This window comes from Azolla caroliniana, unplaced genomic scaffold (genome assembly GCF_043228905.1).
Source record: "Azolla caroliniana isolate FFs.n. ecotype wild unplaced genomic scaffold, voAzoCaro1.0.p SCAF_1, whole genome shotgun sequence".
Taxonomy (NCBI): domain Eukaryota; kingdom Viridiplantae; phylum Streptophyta; class Polypodiopsida; order Salviniales; family Salviniaceae; genus Azolla; species Azolla caroliniana.
The window spans coordinates 29,188,799-29,216,069 of record NW_028230436.1 but is presented as its reverse complement, the minus strand read 5'-3'; the positions used below and the strand labels follow the sequence as shown (position 1 = coordinate 29,216,069).

Below are 27,271 nucleotides of genomic sequence, written 5' to 3'. Positions count from 1 at the left end.
AAAAAATGTATTGAAACAATAGATATGTCGTACAATAATGTACAAATGGATTTGTTACAAAAAACATATTGATACCTAGTATTGGTTAAACCGCAACACAGATAAGAATGCATTACTACAAACCCCTATACACTGAAAGGCCTGAGAAGCTACCCATCAATATGATTCTTCCATATGCTCAATTGATCTCAATATCAATTGCATATATATTAGACTCATTGGTAACAACAATCATTATTATTGCTAAAAGCAAAATCCTATCTAGGCCACTTTGAACAAATTCAGAAAAAAGAAACAGAGTGCTTTTGTACATTACATGCAATGATACATTACTCACTTGCGGTCTTCTTTAATCGAGCCTCAGCAGCTGCAGCTGCTGCAAGTGATGGTGGAAGCTCCCTCAAGTTAAGTATTGCATGATCAAATGTCTGTTCCACAATACTGTTTGTTATCTCGGGCTGCTGATATTCATTGTTGTTCCTCTTAAAAAGCATCTTGAGATCCTTCACAGTCAACGCTGATATCTCTTGATTCTTCTTCAGTGCAACAGATGATATCTGTTGCGATTTCACCTGACTTAAGTTGTAGATGCTTTCTTCCACGGTGTCCTTGATCTGATTGAAAACTTAGTATTTGGAGAAACTCATGGCAGGTGTTTTTTTGCATTCTGGGTATGTACTATATATCTTGTCAATATGCAATGCCTATTTTTATAATAATATCATGGTTGCTCATAGAAAATTGTAATCATCATACATGACTAGTAGTATATTTTTTGTTTATCAAGGCAAACCTCTGTACAGATTACCTTTTAAATTTTCATTACATCCCCCAAAACTACTGTAGTCTATTACATCCCCCTAAATGCAATTGTCGGATAGTTTCAGAATCAGAAGCTTGGGAAATTATGAGAACACACCTGTGTTATTACCATAGCAGTATTCTGGAAATTTTTAAAAAGTTGGGGTTTGCATATGTTTGTTTTAATAATTATCCAGCAATGTACGGGCATGTATGTTTGATATTTTTCCACAAGGATAAATCCAATAGGGCAGGAAAGAAAGATGAAAAAGACAGAAATTTTGTTAGCAATGTAGACACTCACCAGGAACCTGTGTACATATGTTGCACGTCTTTGTCCAATCCTATGGACACGGTTAATAGCTTGAGCTTCAGCGCCAAGATTTAGCAATGGCTCAATCAGAATAACATGTTGCGCCTCTGTGAGGTTAAGCCCATTAGCTCCTTGTTGGATCAAGAGAAGGAGGATGCGAGCAGATGTATTGTCCTCTTTAAACTTCTTGATTGCTTCGTCTAATTTCCTACACAATTATAATCACATTACAAAAACACGATTATACAATGGGGATGAATATTGATCACTCAAAGTGATCAGGTGATGGTTAAAATATTGGTAAGTAAATTTCCAGATTATAGCAATTTAAACTGAGAATACCTGCGTCCTTTAGCTCGAATAAACTCGATGTTATTGGCTGTCAATGAGTGCTCCACCACATCGAGTACATCATTCCAAGTAGAAAATATAAGAAATCTTGAGCTCCCATCAGTCTCTTGTACATCCAAAATTCTTTTCACAACAGCATCCATCTGTATAAATCAAATTTAAGGATCATGAGTTCTTGAGAGAGATAACATACAATATAGTCATGCACTTCCCCTCTTAAATAATATATAATCAATCTATTACAAATATTTGATTTGTTGAATAAAGCCACATGTACTCCACAACAAACAAAAAAACGCTGATTGTGCTAATATGGGACATTTTAAAATTGTTACAGTTATGGAATGTAAAAGTTTTGGAGTACTTCCAACGATGTGATGATTTTCTAAATATAAGAAAATTTCCAAAAGACTGCATCAACACAGATTACAAAACATGCATTCATCATTTTTCATTTCATTCTTTAGGTTTGATTGGCAACATAATCTTTCGAAGTATTGGGACAAGAAGACATGCTATGAAAATAGAACTTTTCCTTCATTGAAGCTATGTCAACTAATCCTCAGGTTACCACTAAAGAATAATTGAAAGCAAGCATGGAATGTCTTTATTTTAATTCCCAACGCTGAGGGCAGCAAAACTTTATAACTGCATCACGAAGTCCTAAGTTTTCCAATGTCAACAGGGTTAGTTCATCTCCCTTCATGTTTATTTATTCACATTTGATAAGTAGAAGTAGCAAGTCAAGAGAGAATATCAATATGGCACAGCGACAGAAATCAGCCATCAATATTCTGTTTTCATATTCTCAGGAATGTCAACATTAATAACCCTTCTGATGGTCAGTATATTACGGGGTCAAATGCAAAAGAAGATTTTTTACTGATCAGTTGACATGACCATATGATGATTGGAGTATGAAATGAGTAACTCAAAAAAACCAAAGTAATGATGAAGTATTTATTTACATCTTCACAGAGCAAAAATATGATGTTTTTGGAGAAAAATATGTGCATGGGATTTTTGTTACAAGCAGATGATTTGAGAAATGGATAACAATATCAAAATGTTATCTATCAGATATTATGTTACTAGATAGAAATGGATATCCTTTTATATTTCAAAGCTATTCATAATGTTTCTATTCTTTAATGATTTTTCTAATTGCAGGATTATAATAGAGCCTTCTTTACATTTCTGGGAAGACACAAACAAACAACAAAACATAGAAGCATTATAGATATAGCTTTGAGCCACATTAGTTTGGGGAAGATAAAACCATACCTTGGTTCCGTATGACCCTTTAACAGATACCGAAGATTCAGTCTCAAATTCTCTACTTTGTAATTTACTGATGGTAAGTGAATAAGATGTACTACAACCACCATTGTCTATGAAAGCAATATTTTCCATGTGTGTAGGAAATCTGCAAGTTGGACATAATATCCTTTTTGTTCCTGGGATTGAGAGTGAAGACGCATTGTTTTCTGCAATCATCAGCAAACCTGCATAGATTTCTCTTTTTTATTAGCATGGAAAAACCATAATCAGATAAAGGACAATACAATTTAATGTTATGAACATTAACATTGTGCATTATCGTTGAGACCATCTATGCTCAGCATGAAAACTATACACTCCATCTTCAGAATGAGCACTCTGAACAATTGCACATATGCTTTCTTAGGTGTAACAGATTATCTGATTAATGTTTTGCAAAAAGAAGTTGAATTTGTAGTCATTAATCGCAAATGCACTGCTTTGAGCAATACTGGGAATGGATAAAGGTGCTATGTCAAGATTATGTAGAAGAACTGCATTCTCTTACATCTGCAACAAAGCATGTGACCACATGGCAGAATCATGAACTGCATTCCCAGAGTTTCCTGACAAACAGGACAGCTTTCCTCTTCACTGCCACTCAAGGATCTGCACTTCTTTTCAGATTTATTCATAAATTTTCCCGCCACATGTATTTCATTCCCACTCCATTGGGAAGAGCTGCAATCTTCATGTGTTGTTTCCTTCCGCCTCTCTCTTGTCATCGCGAGTCCCTGACAATAACATCAAGTTCTATGATCACCAAACTGTTTTTAAGCATTAACATCTAAACACTTTCTAGAAACATTATTCTTGTTATGTTTACTTCACCTTGAGGTACCGTAATTGCCCTTTTGCACGACGCAAATTGTCCAATGATACAAATTTGTCCCCAGTGAGCTGAGCATTCTTCTGTGGAATTTCCTCCAAGTAAACTTTAAATATGTCTTCAATTCCATTGGAAACTTCTTCACCAGGAAAGCGCAAACACAGACGTGTTTTTGCCATATTTAGTTCATCAAGTGCAAGTAAAACCATGTGTTGCGAAACTGCAAGTGCACGAGCTTGAGCATATTCTTTTCGCATTTCCTGATCATTAAAAAGATACCCCCATATTACCATTTTTACACTTCACAAATATCATTCAATACAAGTTGATATCTCAATATCAAAATACATCTGCTTTTTAAATATTTCTTTTTCCAGCCTTCCATGGTTTAAATGAAGTAAACAAAATGCGGTTCTAAATGAAAACAAAAATACATCACTGGTAAAGATTAGAAGCATACATGAAGTGAATATGGAAGACATAGCATACCAGAACACATAAAAAGAGTATTGACACTTACACGACCAGAAGTGTTTGTGCGATTAAAACTAACAGTCTCATACTTGACGTCCACAAGATATTTTCCACGATATTCCACTCCTTGCATAACACATGATGATGAATCTAGAAATCATAATCATTTTCTGGTGATATTAAATGGGCCTAATTCGATCAGTTAGTCACCAGTTCCCACAATCCCAAAGAGGAAGTAGCCATTACATGGATGGTGAGTCTTTAATCATCCATCTCTTGATTTTTGTGATGGTAGTTTAGAGCCCCATTCTATTTGTGGGGTTATTAACATAGAGTCAACAATTGTTGTATGCAAACGAGCATCTCATACATGTTTTCTTTTTTATAAAAGATATTGTATTAATTACATCAATTGGAAAATTGGAGCATATATACAATCTAGCAGCCAGAACATCATCACCAGATAGGTTGAAAAGAAAGTAGCATCATTAATGGTTGTCATAACATGGGTTCAGTTATGATCCACGTAAACAACTACCCCACATCAGGGGTTAAGTACAAGCATAGAAATCTTGAGCTTACTAATATGTGTATCAGTTACCAAGTACCCATTACTCTCAAGGCATGCACAATAAGCTGTGATGGAATCTGAGAAGCAAAGGTCTGGACAATTAACTTTGAATATTACCATATTTTTAACACCAAAGTTTTGAGGGGCACATTTTACTTCATCAATTCATCAAATTAAATTTAGTGTCATCTACAAGCTACAATTCATCAAATTAAATTTAGTGTCGTCAATCAGAAAAGCAAATAATAGTCAAATGCATCTTACTTCAAACAGTTCAAGTTGTTTGGAACTAGCAGCAGTTAACTCTGGCCCCATTTTGCGTTTCATATTAGTTTTTATATATTTGAGTATAACCTCAGCTTCTGATGGATATCGGGTAACCTGAAGCATACACAGGTATAACAATCACATTCAGGTTATAGCATCCCAAAACTCTTGCATTAACATGATCCTCAATGAAAACAACACTCTAAGACACCTTCTCTATTAGACCAAAACCTGTATATTTCCCGTGTATGATGTCTTGCGTTTTCCATCTTCCTCCGAGATATTACTTGCATTACGCTTTTTATATTCTTGAAGATTAAAAGCATCTTCAATTGATACAACATCACCAATATTGCCAGCACTTGATTTCAGCAAAAATAATCGGTTTTCATACATCTGAATTCAGCAATACATATCTTCATTTTTTTAAATATGCCTCTGCTAAAACATTTGCATTGCCAATTGGGACGACATTATTGAAAAAGAAAGAAGAGAAGGAAAATACACATGACATTAAACTCGTGCAAAATTCCGTTCTTGAGATAACTAAGAGATAGCAATGCTAAAAAACTGTAAAAATGATCACAAACCTGATAGAGTTTGTCCATTTCACAATGAATACATAAACTTCCATTCTTTTGCTTTTTGCAATTCAAGCAATTTCCGGCTCTTGTTATGGCTTCAGCACTTGGATTATCCATCATCTGATCAATCTCAGACATCATACAAAGAAGATTCTCTCGATGATAGAAAATGGCATCAATCTCCCTATTAAGAACATATCTCAGACCATTTATATCGTTGAACCTGTAAACGGAAAGTTGATGGTCAAAACATTCAGTCTAGAGTCTAACATAAAGATGTTTAAATAAAGATACATAACCATGCCACAACACTATTTTTTTATTATGACTCCCACCACCAGCCATTCTAGACCTGTAAGGTGATTGCATGATGACATAGTAATGTCATCTTTCACAAAAAATAGAAAATCAAAAACAGAAAAATGATGAACATAAGAAGATGGCAAATTTCAAGTTAGAAAAAATTGAAAGAATGCCATTTACCATAACTTATGCACACCAAGAAATTTTTCATGAGAGCAACCAAATAAAATTGGAGTCAAATTACTATGTTTCATCTAAATTACTCTCATGACTTACGAAACTATACATGCTTCTTCATTGGATGGTATCTCAATAGAAATGCATTCAAGATATATATGCATGAAAGCTGCTGAACTTTACCTTAATGCCAAACTAGAAGCATTTTCATGCCCTGTTCTCGACAATGACAAGTAATCTATTTCTAGTAAAGTATTTTTAAGCTTTTTCACAAAGTCATCGGCCTGTTTACTGCTATCTGACAGTGAATCTAGAGCATCTAGCCACCACATTGCTCCTTGATCATCTTCCAACTCTTTACGCAACTTACAAACCTGCCAATAATTAGTCCATACATTGAATCAAAGTTATCATTTACTCCAAAACAATTTTACTTAGTATTCAACAAACAAAAAACCTGTTTGTATGCATTCTTATAATCATGTCTGGCGGCTGCAAGTTTTGCATCAAATGACAACATGTACTTTGAGCTAATCTCCCGACATTGCTGCAGCAAAAGCTCATCTCTTAATGTTCTAGGAACATGACTTTTTCCACTTGTGTCAAACATATCGTCGAGTCTTTGCTTTTTCATCTCTGGGTCAGTAATTAAATGACCTGATTCACCTTCAACAGTATCATTGTTTGATTTTTGTCCCTCATCTATAACAGAAAACTCAGAAGTAATTTTATTTCTGAGAATTTCTAAAACCTCATGCAAGTTGTGAAGTACATGCAGCTTCTGCAAAGGATCCACATCAAACTCTTCTGAATTCTCTTCCATTAATGACAATGCTTCACGATAAGTCTTCACTGCACTAGCATCATCTTGCTCTAGCATTAGTAGGGCTGCCAAACCATTCAGTGCTCCAATCAAGTTTCTTTGGGCTTCCTCACCCTCTGTTTTAGCCTTCTCAAGAAGAACCTATAGATTATAATAAAACATGAACCTAGTAAAAAATTAAGAAAATGAGATAGCATAACAATATATGTGTACATAAACGTAAACATATGATAATAATTCATTAATAGGATAACAGCCATATTATTGATATATGATAAGGATGGGTTTACCAGCTTTGTGCTGTGAACATACCGCTGTTACCAATAGCTTGATAGCATAATAAAGCCAAGAGGCAAGGGATGTTCTATAATGACAAAGCGACAAAGTATATTGGATGACAGTTAGGAGGTGAATGATGATTCTTATCTGCTGTTTGGTAATTTGTGATTATAGAATCCTACATTGTACAAATAAGAACTACAACAAAATAAAACCAAGTGCAATTGCTGCAAGAGAGGCTTTTTATACACATGGCATTCTACATTTTGCAATACAAGACAAAAAAAATCCTAATGAAAAAATTTCATAGATACCACTCCACCCACATCTGTCCCCAAAGAACTCAACACACAATACACCATGCCCTAGAAGAGATACCCAGGAGACCCCTACAATAGTCTCATGCAAAATGGCCACGACCTTTGGGACCTCATCCACAACCTCACTATCTCAAAAACATAAAAGCCATTATTATCCATCATAGGACTCACCCACACACAGTGCTATTGTAAAGCTTTTGATATAGAACATTTAATAATGTTTTACATTTTAGTTTGTTTAGCCTTTGGAAACTCCTGCAAAGCAATGAAATCTTCTACTTTGAAAATGGTCAAAACATTGTGGATCAAGAAGTTCAAGAATTTTATTTCCTGGCATTATTTGGAAGGAAAGACAAGTTTCTGACCTTTCCCTCCACATGTTGTACTTGGCAACTTGGATGAAAGAACGGGCAGAAGTGTGAGGGTTCCCAGCTAAGGTAGAAAAACGATATTTGTTGACATGCACTATAGCATGGAGAAGAAGCTAGAATTATAGAAGAAGAACCTAAAGTTCATAGTCAACAGAAGATTCAGGGATGAGAGACTAAGACAGAATATTGAAAGATCAGCTATACTGAACATTGTCTGTAAGACTCCTTGAAGTTCAAGGGTGAGCCAAACTGGATGAATCAGCAAAGTTTTGAGCTGCAGCACAATTATGCAAGTCTCAATCCTGAGCCAAGGAAAAGGAATTCATGAGAGTTTGCTGGTGAATCAAAATCCCCCCTGCAACATGTTGTGGACAAATCCAAGTGAACGTGGGGCTACCAGGTAGACAAGCAGCAAAGAGAAAATAGGATACTCAATTACCGAACATGCTTGAAAATTAAGACTTTGCTTTCTATGAGTGGAGCAGGGATATCATGCATTCCATTCTCCAAGGAAAGCATTGACCACTGGGATGAAAGCCAGGCTCAATGAGATGACCGATTCTATGAAAATAGAGGATGCAGAATGTGGCACAAATTACAGATGGTTTCGGCAAAAGCAAGACAGCTAAAATTAGAGGAGAAGAATCAAGAGGTGTCCATCCAACATCGAGCACTGCTGAAAAGCAAAACCAGAGAACAAAAGAAGGAAAAAACACTATTATGGTGTTTTAGAGATGTTAACATATCTTTTCCCCTCCTTTCTTAATAAATGCAACAATGAAGTACACAGAAAGACTATGACCCATCATGTGTCACATATATTTGGTTTTAAGTGTAGATCAGAGGTGTTTCCATTTTTCAAAATAGTACATAGATTCACATCTTTACATCACCATCACAAATAGATCTTCCCATTAAAATGCACATGTCTGTCACTTTCAATCAGAATCCAAACAGACAATGAGCTACATGATTTTTTTTAACAAGGAAAGCCATTCAAGCAGAGGGGGGGGAAATGGAAATGAGTAGAACCTTCAAAACCTCATCCATGGTCATTGGTGATTTTTGCAAAGACCGCAACCCTGAACTCCCCACTTGTGGATGGCAACAAGCTTGGCGTAGACTTAATAATGGATGAAGGATTTTTGCAGCTTCAGTATAGCTCAAAACTCTGTCCTCTTCAGCAGCTGATTCTGCCATTGCCTCCATTGCTTTGTTCGAGTAGCGTTCATGCTGCTGGCGATAAAAGTGAGCTTCTATCGGAGAGAACTGTAACCAGGTTAAAAGCTCTTCTTGTGGTGGTAATCCAAGTTCATGAAGTACATGGATTTTGGATGTTCGCCACATGAATCGTTTCAGATAATTATGTGTAAAAGATACTGGTCCCAATTCCTTTTTCTGTTTCCAAAAACCATAATTAGACATACTAGAATTGCTCCATCCATGCAATTCTTTCAAAACAGATGTGAATCCTCAAAAACGCAGAGACAATACACATGTATGGCCTATGTATGTAAAAAATACTGAGTTCTAAATAGCATGCATTACGAAATATTTATTCACTAAATAACTCCCAGAAGAATACAACTCTGTGGGCATCATATGAAGGCTTCAAGTGAGGTGCTAATTTGCTAAAACTGTATTAATCTAAGCCTTAAATGTGGAATCAAACTGCATGTGAAAATCATTAACAAGATTGGCTGCAGGGATATTTGAAAGTTGTAACATGAGAGCATCACTATAGGATACAAACATTATTAAAACAAGCTTTATTATATTATAATTATTACCTAGTACAATGTCAAATTCTTGTTGCTCCATATTTCTATACCAACTTCTAATCTAGTACATTTTGTAGCTTTGTCGCTCCATATCAAGCAATTTCTATTATTTATCCTCCTCTGATGGTATGTTGGACTATTTTTTTGCACTTCTGTAAATGAAGGAATGTATGTGCGGAAGTAAGAAAGGAACTGTAGTTTATGTGCTTGGCAAACAACACAAAGAATATGACAGAAGAAAATGATGGAAACATAGACACTGTTTTAGCTCTAATAGAAGCTTTCGTTATTCACTGTTCTCTCTCTAATGGAAGCTTTCGTTAGCCCCATCACTCCTACTAATGCTACAACTCCATCACGGGATACACAAATGGGCCCCAGACCAGGAAATAACAAAGGGGTTACAATTGATCGGGCAATAGCAAATTGCCATGCACGTAGGCCCCAGCCCCATGGAGTTAATATATCTTTCTTTCTTTCTCTCTCTTAGAGCCTCAAGATACAAGAAGTCTTCTTTTTACAACGTTAGGTTATTACTTATATATTAAGCCCTAACTCATTAGGCAGGTTCACACTGGGATAAAAGGTGGAAGGAGTCGGCCTTTTATGCCAACACACTCCCCCGTAAAAGGACTACTCTTTCCTACATGTACAAGTGATTGGGGTTATCTCCACCGTAAACCTAGATTACAAAATTAACCTAAATTTATATTACAAGTCAATCAGCATAAAGCCGAGTTGGTAAGGGTAAATTTGGTATTAGCCTACTTTGCCTAGCCTCAAGGTAAGGCTGGTTCGAGCCGGTTGAATCGACTTGTCCGAATTGTTTTTCGTTCGAATTGGTCCGAATATTGAAGTCGGCTTGTGTCCAATTCTCGACTTCGGCCTTGTGTCGATTGTTCGTAGCTCGCTTGTTTCTGCTCCTGTGTTCCTCACTAGATCCTCGATCTGTATCCGAGTTCGTTCGCCTCTCGATCGTTTCCTTTCCGGTCTGTATCCTCGCTCAGTGCTATTTCTTCAGCCTCTTGTGTTTCCGAACATGTCGATTGCGCTCTTCTCGTGAATCTGCTCTGTTCAGTTTTCGACTTCCCTTCTACTCCTTGTTCGGCTTTCTTCTACTCGGTTGCTTGTCGTAGTCCCATCTTTGTCCTTAGTATTCCGAAGCGTTGATCTAGGAGTGGCTTCGTCAGGCAATCAGCGATGTTCACCTCGATGTCGATCTTCCAAAGTTTGAGCTTCTTTTCGGTTATCAGCTCCCGGATGTGATGATACCACACCTCAATATGTTTTGTCTTCACGTGAGAAACAGGATTGTTGATGAGGTGTATTGCGCTCTGTGAGTCGCAATAGATGGTATGCACTGGTTGATCGATTCAGCTTGTAGCCGAAAAGTCGGCAATTAGTCGGTACAGCCAGATCGCTTCCTTTGCTGACTCCGATGCTGATATGTACTCGGCCTCTGTGGTAGACAAGGTAGTGCATTGTTGGAGCTTTGACCTCCATGATATAGCGCTGCCACCGTAGGTGAAGATGTAACCTGATGTCGACTTCCGAATATCCGAATTCCCGGCGTAGTAGGAGTCGGTGTAGCCTTCGACTTCAACCAGGTTTGCCGATCCGAAAGTCAGTTGTGCATCTTCGGTTCCTTTTAGGTACCCGAAAATGTGTTTGACGGCCTCCCAATGCTTCTGTCCTAGATTCAACATATACCGCTGACGACCCCCACGGCATATGCAAGATCAGGTATGGTCGCCACCATCACGTACATGATACTTCATACTAGCGATGTGTAGGGTATCTTTCCATTGAGCTCTCTCTCCTTGTCCGTCGAAGGATAGTCTTTGTTTGATAGTCGGATCGACGTTGGAAGCAGAGTTGGTGTTGGCTTCGCGTTCTCCATATTGAAGCGCCTCAGCACCTTTCAGATGTAGTCAGACTAGGAGAGTTGGAGAGTCTTTGTCTTCCGATTTCGCTCGATCCTCATGCCCATTATCTGTCGGACTTGTCTGAGTTCTTTCATCGCAAACTTGTCGTGAAGGCTCCGCTTTAGCTTTCCGATTCGGCTTGATTGCTCCCTGCAATCAGCATGTAGTCGACATATAGGATCACATAAATACAGGACTCGTCAGCCAATTGCCGAGTGTATAAACATGGGTCGGAATCGAACCAGTTGTAGCCGAGTTGTCGGATGTAGGAGTTGAACTTCTGGTACCACATCCTTGGCGCTTATTTTAAGCCGTATAGGTTTTTTTTCAATCGACATACAAGCTGACTTCAGAGTCGGCAGGTGTATTGTCGGCTTGGTCAAGTTCTACTGTTTGTCAAATCTCTAATTCGGCCCATTGGGTCAATCTTTCTACGACTTCTCTGTCGATTTCGAAAGAGACCTTTTTGCCCACTAATTTCTGCTAGTTCCGCTTAGAGAGGATAGAGTCTTCATTGAAGACTATGTCACTGCTTCGGATCAATTTCCGATTCTCCGGGTCCCATTGGGGATAGCCGAAATCCCCATCGGTTCCATAACCGAGAAATCTGTATTTTGTTGCATGGGGTGCCACCTTGGTCCTTTTCTCCCTAGGGATAAATGCGTAAGCTTCGCATCCGAAAATTCGAAGCCTTTCGTAGGTCGGCTGTTTGCCTGACCATAGTGCCTGTGGCACTTCGAGCCTGATTGCCTTTCAATGGTGATAGATTTATCAAATATATTGCCGTCTGCAATGCTTCAGCCCAGAACTCCAGCTTCAGTCTAGCTTGTTGGAGCATTGTCGTCGCCTTCTCTTGGATCGTTCGGTTGATTCGTTTTGCCACTCCATTCTCCATGGGTGTGTATGGAACGGTCTTTTGATGCCGGATCCCTTTGTCGGACAGGTTTTGCTTGAAGGCTCGGGAGGTACATTTGCCTCTGTTGTTGGAACGGAGTGTCTTCACTCTATGTCCCGACCGTTCTCCGCTTCGATTAACCATCGAGCAAAGATCTTGAGCGCTTCGTCTTTTGACCTAATCGAATAGGCCCAGACCTTCCGTGTACAATCATCGACGAACGTGATGAAGTACCGGGATCCACCTAGAGATAATTTGGGCATCGGCCCACATATATTTGTGTGCACGAACTCTAGGGACTGACGTATCGTCTCATAATGAAGAGTGTGGACTGCGGTGCGGGTTTGTTTCCTGTATCGACAATGCTCGCAGAAGTCTGTCTTTGCTTGCAGTTTCGGGATGTAGCCGACCGCCATCAGCCGATCGAGTTCGGCTTGAGACATATGGCCAAGTAGGCCATGCCATAAGTTCGGGTCAGTCTTTTCAGCTACGTTCACAAGCCCTTCCGGATTGATCGCCATCATTGGGTACAAGTTGATGTACTTGTGTCCACTTCTAATTCTTAGATTTCCTCGGTTGATCATCCATGCCGACTCATTTAGAGTCCTTCGGTACCCGTCTTCGGCTAACATGCCAATGGAGACCAGACTCCTTTTCAAATCGGGTACGTGCCGAACTTGGTGCAGGGTGATCATGTTGCCATTCACCAGTTGGATGGAGACCTCTCCGATCCCTGCGATTACGCACTCCTGCCCATTTCCGAGTCAGACTATGCCGTTGGTGTCGTCTGAATAGTTCGAAAGCCATTCAATGTTCGGGGTTACGTGAAATGTGGCTTCGGAGTCCAACACCACGTGTGCGCGTCTTGCGCACTGTAGAGGACTTCTCCGATCATCGAGTTCTCTAAGGAGAGAACTTCTCCCGATCGGGTGTCGATAACATTGACTTGGTTGCCAACTGGAGAGTGATTCAAGTTGGATCATCCTCAATTCCGCTCGGATCACCGACCACTCTCTTTCCTCTTGATCGACCAGCTATCGGAAACATTGTGACCGGCTTTTTTGCAGTGGGTGCAGAATTCGCCTGATCAACTCGTTCTCAACTTCGATCGTTGTCGGTCCCCCCTCGTTTTTTATCGACTATGATTTCGACCGGTTCGGTCAGCTTATTCTCTCGATCGACTCGGTCAATCGATCGACCCAGTTGAGTGGTGGGCTTCTGCCGATTTGTCAATGGTGAGTCCCATCGATTTTCGATGAATATCCTCGGTGAGGACTTGGCCGATCGTCTCATCTAGATTTAGGATTGGACGACTATTGGCAAATGTCGTGCAGAATACCTCCCAACTCGCCGGCAAGCTCGATAGGAGGGCCAGGGCTTTAACTTCTTCAAACTTAATCCCTTGGGAGGAGAGTTCAGACAACACCTGGCTAAAGGTGTTGATGTGGGAGGTTGTAGGATCCGACTCTCTCATCTTCATATTGAATTGATGTCGAATCTATATGAGTTTCGACGAGAACTTCTTTTCGTACACTACTTGCAACTTCTCCCATAATGAGAAAGTTGTTGTCTCCTTGGCCATGCTGAAGTAGACATTTTCGGCCAGGTGCATTCGGATGGTGGAGTGCGCGATTTCGTCTATGGATCTCCACTCTTCGATTGTCATCGAAGCGAGTTTTTCGTTGTGTCGAATGGCTTCGACTTGTCTTCTGATGATCAGCACATCCTGCATCATCTCCTTCCACAAGGCAAAAATTTTGTCATCGAACTTTCGGATTTCAACTCTTGTTTTGGATGTTGAAGCCATGTTCTTTTTCAAAAGTGAGATTTATTTTTCTGACCTTGTCTTCTTTTTCAGTTTCCTCTATTGCTTTCATTGCCGCTGAAGAACAAGTCGCTTTGATACCACTTGAAGGAATGTATGCGTGGAAGTAAGAAAGGAACTGTAGGTTATGTGCCCGGTAAACAACACAAAGAATATGACAAAAGAAAATGATGGAAACGTAGACACAGTTTCAGCTCTAATGGAAGCTTTCGTTATTCATTGTCGTGATACAAGGAGATGCTTGCAACTTGATATAACTCGGGGCATTTATACATACAACCAAGCGAGAGCAACCTTCCAATGCCTCGTAAGGAGGAAGAAGAGATTGTATTTGGCTAAATTTGAAGATCATCTGTATCGCTTGTTTCTAGGACGAGAGAGTAAAAGAGCATGGAAAATGTTTAATGAGAGGCAACCCACCACACAACTGACCTCACCTCAGGTGTGGCACGAATATGCAAAGGTCCTATATGATACCCCGGGGCAACCTCCTCTTCCCCACCCGAATGCCTCACGCCCACATGAATCAACCTTCTTTACACCACAAAATGTAAGAAATGCCATTGATAGGCTACAATTCGGGAAGGCCCAAGATCATGATGGCTTGGTGGGTGAACACTTTATCTATGCCCGTGACACCTTGCTCCCATTGTTAGCACACATCTTTAATAGAGCCATGTGCGAAGGTTTTCCTACTACATGGACTCAGCATACCATTGTGCCAATCCTTAAGAGTGGAGACCCCATGATGCCAAGCAACTATAGGACAATCATGATTGGCCATTACTTGGCTAAACTATATGGCTCGATTCTGGAATCAGAATTGAGTATATGGGCAGAGCAAAATGGCTGCCATTCAATTGGACAGGCAGGCTTTCGGAAGGGTTTCACAACTTTGGATCACATATTCACCCTCCGGGCCCTTATTGAGGAGGGCAGAGCCCACAATAAGAGGATTTATTGCTGCTTTGTGGATTTTCGAAAAGCCTTTGACACTGTGCCACGTGCTCGGCTTATGCAGCGGCTAGAGGCCATTGGTGTTCCTATAGATATGCAATGGGGAATCTATGCACTCTATGAATCTGTTTCAGGAAAAGTTCGGTCTCCTAAGGGTTTGTCAGAGGCGGTGGCCAGCACAATTGGCGTGAAACAAGGATGCCCACTATCCCCCACACTCTTCGGTCTCTATATAGATGAGGTATCACAGTACATAGAGAGATTTGGTGGTTCCGGAGCACACCTAGCAGGTATAGCTATACAGATATTACTATATGCTGATGATATTGTGCTGATCTCTGACTCTCCGGAAGGACTACAAAGACATCTAAATGCCTTAAAACTATTTTGTACAGACAAAGGTTTATCAATCAACATGAATAAAACTAAAGTGATGGTGTTTAACACCACCCAAGCATGGGTAACAAGATCAGAACCAGAATTCTTCTTGGGAGAGGAAAAGGTGGAACACACACGCTCCTACACATACCTAGGAGTAACATTTACAGGACCTAGGTTCTCCTTACAGGAGGCCGCTTGTGCCCGACTTTCTCGTGGATATGCAGCCCTGGGTGCTCTCGAAAGACAATGTGCACATTTGCAGTTCCAAGAGCCACGGACTAAGCTGTGGTTATTTGATACACTTGTCACACCAACTCTTCTCTATGGAGTAGAGACATGGGGACCGAGTCTTAACAAGGCAAACCATTGGAAAGATTTAGAGAGACCTTTAGTGTCAATGATTGCTCGCATGATAAGGAGCAAAGCATCGGTGCCCCACGATATAATCCGGGCAGAGATGGGAGCAGCACCTATAATAACCGAGGCATTGTTCCGATCAGTGACATTTATCCAACGTCTTTGGGAGCTCCCTAAACGAAGGTACCCAAGGTTGGCACTTATGTCATCATGACAATTGGCTGAAAATGGAGACACTCATTGTTGGTATGCTGAAATGCAGCAATGGTTCGAGTCACATGGCATGAGTATAAATGCACTACCCCCGTTCCAATAAATGCACTGTCCCCATCTCAATATGACCAAAGTGGAAAAGAATAGAGTGATCCGAACTGATATTATTAACTTAGAAAACAAGATAACATGGATCAGCCCCAAAATAGCACTTGGTACAAAGATGGCCCACTATAAGACACACTTCTTACATACATCGGAGGATGGATTTGTCATAAGGCCACCTTATATGGACATACATCTATCCTATGCGCTGCGTAGTGTGATAGGGCAGCTGCGAACCTCATCACATCAGCTACAGATTGAGGTGGGCAGATATACACGACTACCTCTAGAAGAGAGAATTTGCCAATTGTGTCATCAAGGAGTGGAATCTGAAGAACACTACGTTTGTCATTGTAGTGTCTTTTATGAAATCAGAGGGAGATACCATTGCCTCTTTAAACAAGGCTTTGGCCCACTACGCAAGGTAATGGAATATGAGGACCAAAGATGCCTAGGACTTTTCTTGCTCGAGCTCAAGAGACATCGGGAAAAGTTGTTGATGAATACAGCCACACAAGCTCATCCACAAAGAACAATCACAACTTTCTTTAGCTCCATCACTCCTAATGCTAGAAATCAACCCCAGGATACAGAAATGGGATCCAGACCAGGATATAACAAAGGGGTTACGATTGATCGGGCAATGGCAATTTGCCGTGCACGTAAGCCCCGGCCCCATGGACCACGACCCCGACACCCTTGTCATCGACAAACAAAAGCCATTATCTAAAGCCATCGTAGGTGCTTCCCTCGCTTTGGAGACATTTCCATTCTAGATCGACCTATAATAGAGATCTTTCGGAGACAAAGGCTACAATACACCTAACTTGAGAATCTCGCATGTGCCAAAAACCAGATTCTCTCGTCTCTTTTCTCTTCATCTTATTTACTTTTATATTTATTGTGTAATATTTACTTTATTTTGATTTGTTCTCAAAGACGAGAAAACATTTAAGATGTAATCTCTTATTCGGTCTTATAGGCCATTTTGGCCTCTTAAAAGACGTTAATATATCTTTCTTTCTTTCTCTCTCTCTCTCTGAGACTCAAAATACAAGAAGTCTTCTGTTTACAACGTTAAGTTATTGCTTATATATTAAGCCCTAACTCTTTAGACAGGTTCACACTAGGATACAAGGTGGAAGGAGTCGGCCTTTTATGTCATCATCCAAGTGAAGTTTATACTTACACCCCTACCTACCTTTTATGCCTCTGCATGTTGAATTACATGCATTAATCACCTTAGCATCATGCAAAACTTATTGAACCACATTACACAATCAAGTATTCAATGTTATCATCAAATATTTGGCTATTATACTGCCATTAACAATAAACCCACTATATATAAATGGATAATATGAAAGCATACCAAAAAAGGTTGATGTACCACAAAAATTTAAAAATGCATTTTTTGCCAAATATATTTATACAGAAATATAAGAGCTAGTTTATGTAGTGAGATAAATTACTAACCTCATATGGTTCCTTTATTATCTTATTCCACCAGAAGAGATTGTTGAAAGGTTGTAGATTTAAGAATCTAAGAAGCCCATGCAGGTCATCAAGACTACGTTGAATAGGTGTTCCTGTTATACACCATCGTATTTCAGCATTTAATCGTTTGGCCATTTCTGTAGCTCGTGCTGAACTGTTCTCCACCATTTGGGCTTCATCCAAGCACACTCGCCACCACTTCATTCGTGTTAGTGGAGTTGGCACAACGGGATACCTATGGACACATGTGCATACAAATCCACTCCACTTTTCAAATTATGAAATGAAACATCTATAACTCCAGGTCTTCATATCCAACAATAGCAGTCCTCGTTAGTAAGTGAAACAATTAGCTCCACTCTTTAAATTACAATGTAATGCACTTCAACCAAACTTTAGTGGAGTTGGCACAACGGGATACCTATGGACACATGTGCATACAAATCCACTCCACTTTTCAAATTATGAAATGAAACATCTATAACTCCAGGTCTTCATATCCAACAATAGCAGTCCTCGTTAGTAAGACTGAATTAATACACATTGCATAGAACATCGAGGTAAGACTGAACCAACAGGCGATGAAGAAGCTTAGGGGAAACATGAATGGGACAAAGCAATTAAGGAAGAAATGAAAGCATTAGGAGAAAACCAGATGTGAGATTTAGTCACTACCACATGGAAAACATCAAGTGCAAGTGGGTGTACAAAGTGAAGCATGATGCTGATGGTGCTGTAAACTGACACAAAGCTTGACAGGCTCTGACGGTTAAGCTTAAACAGTAAGCATAGATTGTGATGAGAAACAGTAGCAATACCTATGTTAAATCTATATAAACAGTGGCAATACCTATATAAACACCTTTTTGAGCAATACAAAATGTAGCTTTTGCTCATTCTTGTATCCTCACATATTGTGTATGCATCTCTCGCACACATACTTCTCATTTTGTCTATCTCATACTAACCACGCACATCCTAATCACTCTTTAATTATTTTAACAAGTTAGAATCACACAACCTTTTTCATTACATGAAAATCTACTCAACCTGCCTCATATACCAATAAGAAAATATAAAATATTTTCCAATCTCACAAATTGGCATTCCTTTTCATATGCTGGACTATTGAAAAATATAAGGATGCTCAATACAAAATACCTTTTGGTGTGCCGTAAAGAGCGTTGTGATGTATCGTCCCCATCTGTATCATGTGAAAGATCAGCTTGAAGAGTGGTGTATGTTGTCAAAACTATATCTGCTGAAGCGAGCTCATGTGCACCAACCACCTGGCCATATTTTGAACTTTTTACTTCACCACCAGAATACAATTGGCCACCTCTTTGAAAACCTTCATACACAATCAACTTCAAAAGCCCTGTTTCTGTGTGTCTATCCAAAAAGAAAGTGATTAAAGTCAACTTTTGTTAATATGATTAAGCTGGCATGTGCATGTAGCTATAAGACAAGTTCATAAATCTACAAGTTATGATATTTTCAGTCTATCTGTTAGGCTGAGGCCTGCTATATCACAGGATTAGATTCACTGATAGTTGCTCAATATCCTGCTTGAACAATGTGATCACCATTAACCTGACTAGCAAAATAAAAAATTGCACCAACAAAACTAATACAGCCGTATTAATTTTCTTTGAGGAAGGTATTCACAGCTTCGTTTCATGCAAGTGATCAAAAGTGGTGTTCAAGCATTATTTTCAAAATGAAAAAGGTGATAAAGATGATAAAATCCTCAGCAACCCTTGCAAATTCTTACATTTCCATGGTCCCTCCACAGAGCTCCGGGAAACCATTGTAGAACATACCTAGAAATTTCTTCCTCCCATTGTCTCAAAATTGATGGAGGGCATACAATCAATGTAGCACGAGAAATGCCATGAACTTCCACACTTCCAATTAATCGTGAACAAGAACCGCAGACATAATCCTCATTCACAGAATGCCTTAGTTCCCTAGTTGAAGTCATTCTTTCTGCAACCCTCTTTGACTTTTCTCTTGCTGAGTGCAACTTTGACTTTCGGCCTTTTGAATAAATTTCTCGTTCAAAGTTCTTTACATACTCAAACTCCATGCCAAATCCAACACAAGATGCATGCTGCCAAACATCACAGCAATCACACTGCACCCATATCCCATCATAAGATTCTTTATCATATGCTCCACATGGACAATCAATTCGTTCTTGTTTCCGCTTCCTTAGTTTTTCCTCCAGCTCTTTGGCAGCATTTTGTGCGGCTTGATCTGGCTCAGAGTTCAACGATGTGTAGGAGTTGGACATAATGCATGCAAGAAGTTCAACAGTTTTGCCCAAACCCATCTCATCTAAAATGGAAATAAGGATTAGTTGACGCCCCACTAAAAAGCTCATTTGAAGCTGTCTGTAATGATTTGTTCAAACTAGTTAAAACTTTAAGTAAAACTGCAGATTTAGATCTGAATTTCTTATTTGTATGATTTCTTACTTTCTGCAACCAATACATGAATGCGTGTACCAAGAACAGCAAGCCAGAAACTAATTAGAAAATCCATCTCAACAACTCGCATAAATCAGGGGATGATCACCTCCATGGAAACTTTTTCATCACAAGAATAGTTGTGATAAGATAAAGAGAACCAATAATGATAGTATCTTTCTATACTTCAGAGCCTGGTGCAAACGGGAAAGACGAAGATACACAGATATGACAAACCCCCTATACCAGGTCTAAAATATCAACAAGTGAGAAAAACGCATGTACACAGGAAAACCACTTGGAGAATCATACATTTAAATAAAGTGGTGTTTATAAGACCAAAATAGGAATTAAGAAGTGAATGAATCTAAACCTTAAAAGAGAGTTGAAAGCAATGGAACATTCATAAAACACATTTATATAAGTCAGAATGTTGCCGGCATAGCCAGCATTCATCTAATACTATTTGTACTACATGGCAACAAGGAGATTGACCTGCAAGGATGCCCCCTCGAATGTCAGGAAAGCCCTCAAATGGAGTTCGTGAAACAACACCACTAGGAAATGAACAAGATGCAATATATTAGATCCTAATCATTCCAAATACTTCATGAACATAGACAGTTATATGAACAAGGAATTTGAGGGCAAAAATCTGAAGTTTGATATTCAGATGAGTAGGTGTAGGTTGATATATACATGAGAGTTTACACCAACCTGCATCTATTCATTTGAATATTTAACTAACAAATCTAAATGACATCACTATTTGAGATTTTCTGTTAACTTGATCATGCTATTTAAATGGCTAATGGGATTCCTTTTCCAGAAATTCAGGGTAAAGAACAAAGATGAGAAATTTTAAAGGGCATCACCCAACTCTGAGTAAAGAATAAAGATGCAAAATTCTAAATGACATCACTATTTGTGATTCTTCGTTGACTTAGACCATACAATTTAGATGGCTAATGGGATTACTTACCACTTACAATCATATATAAGTGATCCATTTTGGATGGTCAAGGTAAATATCCTATTTCTAGAGTTTCACCAGAGATAATGAACGCTAATGTCATTTGGAGATATGAATGCTAATTATGCGTCTCAGGGAGGCAGGATGATGAGCAGAAATCATAGTATTCAATCATGACATCTGAAGATGAGTGAAGTAGGCAAATTTCCAAACTCCGTTATTTGAAAGATGACAATCATGAAAGAGAAAACTGCTGATAAAGAATAAACAAACCTGAGAGGGTTATAGTAAAAGACCGATTTTTTATCTAATGATACAACTTGCGAACAAAAAGGCCATTTCATAGTGTCACTAACAAGCTGACTGCCACCTAGGTTTTCACGGCCGATCATCCAATTTGCAGCCCTACTCTGATAAGGCCTCAGTTTTGCACGCAGTTGTCCAGGAGCTGTAGACAAAACTGGCCCATTCCTGTATGAAAGCAATATAAATGAATCATGATAACTAATATGTATCTGAGACTTAAACAACGGCTTTTTATTAACATTCCATGTCAAAATCAGAAGCATAACCAAGCCTAAACTCCATAGAAATGGGTATAATGAGCAATGAGCAGATGAATTGTGTGTTGCATGCAAGAACAAATGCCACACATGCACAAAGACATACAACTGCTCAAATAAAGACACATTGAGCTTACTGGTCTGGTTTTATCGCCTCGTACAAAGATGAGGAATCAAATTCCTGCTGGGATGCATAATCTGGACCAGAAGGAGAACCTTCACAGTCCTGCAAAGAGTTCTCAGAGCTTACTCTATTCGCTGAAATTCCATAAATGGCTTCATTGGTATGCAACTCCGGCCGCAGCCACTTCATCATCTTCAACATGCATTTACTCCATAATGACTTCCCACTATCCAGGAGTCCATCATTATTGTCAAAAGCTTTCTCAGTAAGACCTATTCGTAGTCTGAAACAGACGACGTTACTATCCATGTTATCTCCACTGTCATCTTCAATGTAAGGCTTCATACTTACAAAGCCAGCCTTAAACAAGTATGCAATCCCAGAAATAGAATCTTTAGGGCCATCTAAATAGCCTGACACTGAAACTCGAAATATTTCATCTACTGCCATGTCCGACTCTGAGCACTGATACTTGTTGCCCTGTTTCTGGAAGACTTGCACTCTAATATCCTCATGTGAAAGAGCACGGAGACCCATGATAAAATCCTTCTCTAACTTTGGTAAACAAAGTCTCACTCCTAAATCATCTTTATTGCCATGCTGCCTCTTGAATTCATTAAATGGCAAGGGATGTTCATACACAATAGCTTGCAAGCCCACTTCTGCTATTTCAATTACAGAATCAAAGGCATCAATCGGTGAGTAGAGTATTGCACCATCTTCATTATGTGTGGCGTTTACATCTTCTGTAGAGACTGCACTGACCTCCTTGGAGGGAGATTCAACATCTGATTTCACCTTTTTTGATATGTTTTGAGATGGTTGCCTCTGCTTTCTCCGGGCCATTTCCACTGACATGTACAAAATAGAAGATTAATTAAACCGGAACTATGTACATGAAGCTTAGAAACCTGGAAAATCACTATTAAAGTTTTGACAATCAATTAGGGAAATTTGTGCAAATATGCTTACATGTAATGGCCTATACATACTTGGTCAGCCTTGAGTTCCTAATAACGTGAAAATTAAAATCAAAAATATTTTAAGAAAACATTTGATCGACATAGGACACATGATATATATTGAGATCATATACCTAATGAGCTTACAAATCATAACTACGGATAATACACCTAATAAGAAAAGACAATTTAGATTTCAAGCAAATAATGACCACTGTCAAATGAGATGCATGATAATCAAATAATGCTTCATGCTCAGTCTAATTAGAGAGCAATTAGTAATCAAGTCGTGAACTGATTTCCTAATCATTCTAAATTAACCTACACAAACACATACATACTTCTTTCAAGTATTCATGTGCTTAATTTTAATTTTCATGTAATTAGGAGACAAATTCAACCCAAGCATATATGGGTGATTTGAAAACTAAGCAAGCATTCTTCTTGAATTTAGAATACATGTTAGCATCATGTAGTAATGGTGTCTCCACCTTGTTTCATAAAAAATAGTACAATGACAAACATAGTGTTCCTCTAATTCCACAACTTGATTGCAAATTTAGTACATCTGTCCTTTCATCAATCTGCGTGCATATGTACCTATCTTAATCTCTGGCTGATGTGTAGGGGTATTGAACTGCCCTATCACACAATGGAGTGCATGAGATAGACGTGTATCCACATAAGAGAGACTATTGACAAATCCATCATGCAATATGTGTAGAAAGAGCGCCTTATAGTGGGCTATATCTTCCTAGTCGAGGGTAATTGTGGGGATGATCAACATATTTTTACTATCCACTATAATGATATCAGATCAGATCAGAAAACACTAATCTTTTCCACTTTGTTCATGTCCAAGTGTGGACAATCCAAACTAGTTACCCCGATTGTGGGGATGATCAACATATTTTTACTATCCACTATAATGATATCAGATCAGATCAGAAAACGCTAATATTTTCCTCTTTGTTCATGTCCAAGTGTGGACAATCCAAGCCATATTGGAATAGAGGTAATGCGTTATGCTTATACCGTGTGATTGGAACCATTCTTGCACTTCAAACTACCAATAATGGTTATATCCATGCTCCGCCAACCGTTTTGATGACATCACTGCCAGTCTTGTATACCTTTTCTTTGAGAGCTCCCAATTTTTGTTGGATACTAATCACTGATTGAATACATGTCTCAGTTGCTACCATAGCTGCTCCCATCCCAGCCCAGATAATATCATGGGATACCAATGATTTGCTCATTATCATGCTGGAAATCATCAAGATTAAAGGTCTCTCCGTTTTTGTGCCAATTTTCTACCTCGTAGGGAAGAGTGGTTGTATAAACATGTATGTGGGTATATGTGTGTATGTATATATATGCATGTACACGTATGTATGTATGTATACAGACAGGTGTATCTATACATACAGACACATGAAAATAGTAAAACTTCCTTTTTTTTTTCTTTTTGGCGGGGGATGGGGGGTGGGGGTGGTCTCCTCCTGAAGATTTAAATTAGAAGAGAAGAACCATGCGGCATACCTGTTGGGGGGTGATCTAAACCTGTCAAACGAGCGCTTTTTCACTTCTCTTCTGCATCATCGATTTCATAAAATCTTCTCTCTGCGGTCTGCAAGACACACGAACACGAACACGAACACGGGCGTGCGCTCATCATGTTTCACCTTCAAGATTTAGGATACACACAACACACATACAAATATTCTTCGCTCCAAATTTACATACATATATATATATATGCCCCTACCTACTCAAGAATCACATAAAACAAAACGTTGAAAAACGTTTTAACAACAAAATATGTATATGAATTGTTGTTATTTTTGTAAGGTTATCAGAAGTATGTATGTATGTATGTTGCACGATCGATGAGTAGAGCTTAATTTGGTACTTAATTTCAGTTATCCAGGATCAAGTCTTCAGAGAGCAAGCATGTCCTCGTTCTCCGAAAATCGCGACTTAGATAATCGAAAAATTCCACATGTACTTTGCCATCTTTGCTTCTAAGTTCCCTTATACATCTAATTTGTTGAGAAGTGATAACCTTTTCTAGAGACTTTCTTGTCTTAACTTCCATTATGTAGCCCCATTCATCCAGACCACGCTTGGATTCCCCCAACCTTTGGAATTCTCTTAATTAGACATGTGCATTAAAATCATGTTCAATATAAACAAAAACACATTTCAAGAAGGTGGGGCAAGAAATTGCTCCAACGTTACTACTTAAAATCTCAATTTCTAGCCAAATTGGTGAATTGGACCTTGTAAAAAAATCACTTTCAATTCCTACGATGAGATTGTCGATTGTTTCAATACATTGCACATAGTCGACTGATTGTGGAGTTGACATAAGTAAATCAAGCTAAAAAGTTTATTAGGGAAAGAGGATCCTTTATTTTGTAGTTCCGCTTCGAGGAACCTTAATATTGACAATACATATGAAGTTGGATATTTTTTCAGAACAAGACGACAATTTTGTTCTCAATATATGTGATATAAGGCATGAAACTTGATCCGTTGTTTTTCCCTTGACTTAGGATTCATCAGTGCCATCAAAAAATAATAATCCCATTACATAAGGTATGTACTAAAGCAAAATGAAGTAAGTGTAATGCATCCAAATTCGCAATATTTCTTCGAAGTTGCGTCATCTAAGAGCTTAAAAGTTTCCTTTTGATTGTCTTTTTTAATTGGTATTCAATGAGTTCATACTTTAAAACAAAAGACATGTGATGTAGACCACCATCATTAAGATTTTGTGGATTGATTGAACATTGATTCTTATGGCAATCTAAGGGAGCAATACACATGATACTCGATGTGTTCGACTATAATGGGGTAAGGCAACCCACCGTTGTATCATTGATTGTATGGATATTAGTTATTATGAGAGTTTCGCGTGGAGCGTCGTACACATATTAACAATAACAATAACAATAGGTAGATTATAATCTTACTTTTTGAAACTATAATACTAGCATTCCAAACTAGTTACCCCTATCTCGAATATGTAAACATTGTTTTTTTGATATGTGTGTGTGTGTGTGTACTAGGTTTTCAAGACATTTTTTTGTGTATAAAACTCCATTCATATCCAAAACTACCTCTAAAAACATAGATCATAAGCTCTTTTGATTGGAAGTAAATGGGTTCTTTATTAGCATTGCCACCTACATAATGCAAGAATGAAAGTCTCTTGGTGGGTAGATATGGAAAGATATCGTCCTCAATTAAGGGTTGATATTAAAAAGTGTCCCTCTGCCATGTGGGTAGATATAAAAAAAACCCTAAGACTTTATTATAATAGGCTCAAATTTTAGCCTTTCATTCCAAGACACTATAAAGAGCTTTGTAATTGTAATGAGCTTTATTCAGAATATGTATGTTGAGGGACGATGATAAGACGAGGGACCTCACCTCCTAAATTGACATTCATGATTACTTGAGAGAGGGAGAGAACACTTGACCACCACTCTAAACACTCGAGGAAACCACGTTACTTTGTAAGTTGAAGATTTCTGAGTCAGTCTATCTATCCTCTCATCTCTCTCACACACACACACCTACCTTTATTTCATTTGATTACACATGCTTATTCCAAAGGGCTATGAGGCGGATACCCCGTTTGTTAGAGAATTGCCCTAAGACATAGATGATTAATATTTCAACGGTATAGGTGTCAAGAGCCGACAAGGCACATATTATTTCCTTATTATTCTTCTTGTACTGAACGATCAATTTGTCCCTCATACTATCTTTGCTTTTCTCAGTCAATAGCAGCTTAAAAAGGTCCATTGAGCCCTTGTAGATGGAATTCTCATCGAAAATTCTAGTTTTCTACCGCTCGGCGGAGGCAGTGGCCTTTCTTTCGGACTTAACCTTCGCAGAAATCTTTGCCAATAGGACTGGTATCGGGACGAGCGATAACATCTGATTTGCTGGCATCAACTGTAGCATGATTTTGTCCCGTTTCGGGCTCGGTCGCTGGGGTTGTGATTCCCATAGGTTCGGAACGGAAATTCTAGTAAAAGTCTCCCTTCTTCTGTTTTTCGAGCATATTCTTTTAAAGGGCCGGGATAGCTCAGTTGGTAGAGCAGAGGACTGAAAATCCTCGTGTCACCAGTTCAAGTCTGGTTCTTGGCATACTATTAACAGAGAGAACAATGTACGCTGTCTTGTTTTCTGCCAGCTGGGATTGCTTGCCGGCCAGATCGGATTGGAGCAACCATTGCATGAAGGCACATTACCCATCCTCTTGGGGACAAGAGACTGAACGACATCCCGATTTACTGCATTCCAGGACATCTGGGATGAGAGCCTTTTCATGAGAACATTATATTAAAATATTGGTGGGAATCATCACACATAGACACATGCTTCTTTTTTAGCACCACAATATGTTGGCGGTGGGAAACCTAAAAAACAATTGAATCGTAGA

At 38.9% G+C, this 27,271-nt stretch overlaps 1 protein-coding gene and 1 non-coding gene across 3 annotated transcripts; one reads left to right on the top strand and one right to left on the bottom strand.

The window, feature by feature from the left end:
* Positions 1–27: 27 nt before the first annotated feature.
* LOC147869518 (RING-finger, DEAD-like helicase, PHD and SNF2 domain-containing protein) lies at positions 28–22,727 on the bottom strand. 2 transcript variants are annotated; one of them, XM_087330385.1, is made up of 19 exons: positions 22,616–22,727; positions 21,864–22,512; positions 21,437–21,634; positions 20,686–20,747; positions 19,543–20,059; positions 18,881–19,111; positions 17,699–17,954; positions 8,816–9,181; positions 6,448–6,954; positions 6,174–6,364; positions 5,517–5,733; positions 5,158–5,322; positions 4,924–5,040; positions 3,617–3,874; positions 3,294–3,519; positions 2,750–2,970; positions 1,457–1,608; positions 1,106–1,322; positions 28–614 (listed from the first exon to the last, which is right to left on the bottom strand). In XM_087330385.1, exons 2-19 carry the CDS (start codon positions 22,385–22,387, stop codon positions 330–332), a joined length of 4,710 nt encoding a protein of 1,569 aa, XP_087186511.1. In that variant the 5' UTR covers positions 22,388–22,512; positions 22,616–22,727; the 3' UTR covers positions 28–329. The 2 variants fall into 2 exon arrangements, with proteins under 2 accessions (XP_087186511.1, XP_087186503.1); XM_087330377.1 differs by having other exon boundaries at positions 21,864–22,727.
* A 4,176-nt stretch (positions 22,728–26,903) lies between these two features.
* TRNAF-GAA (transfer RNA phenylalanine (anticodon GAA)) lies at positions 26,904–26,976 on the top strand. The gene has a single exon. It is a non-coding gene; the product is annotated as a tRNA-Phe (tRNA).
* The last annotated feature ends 295 nt before the right edge of the window (positions 26,977–27,271 follow it).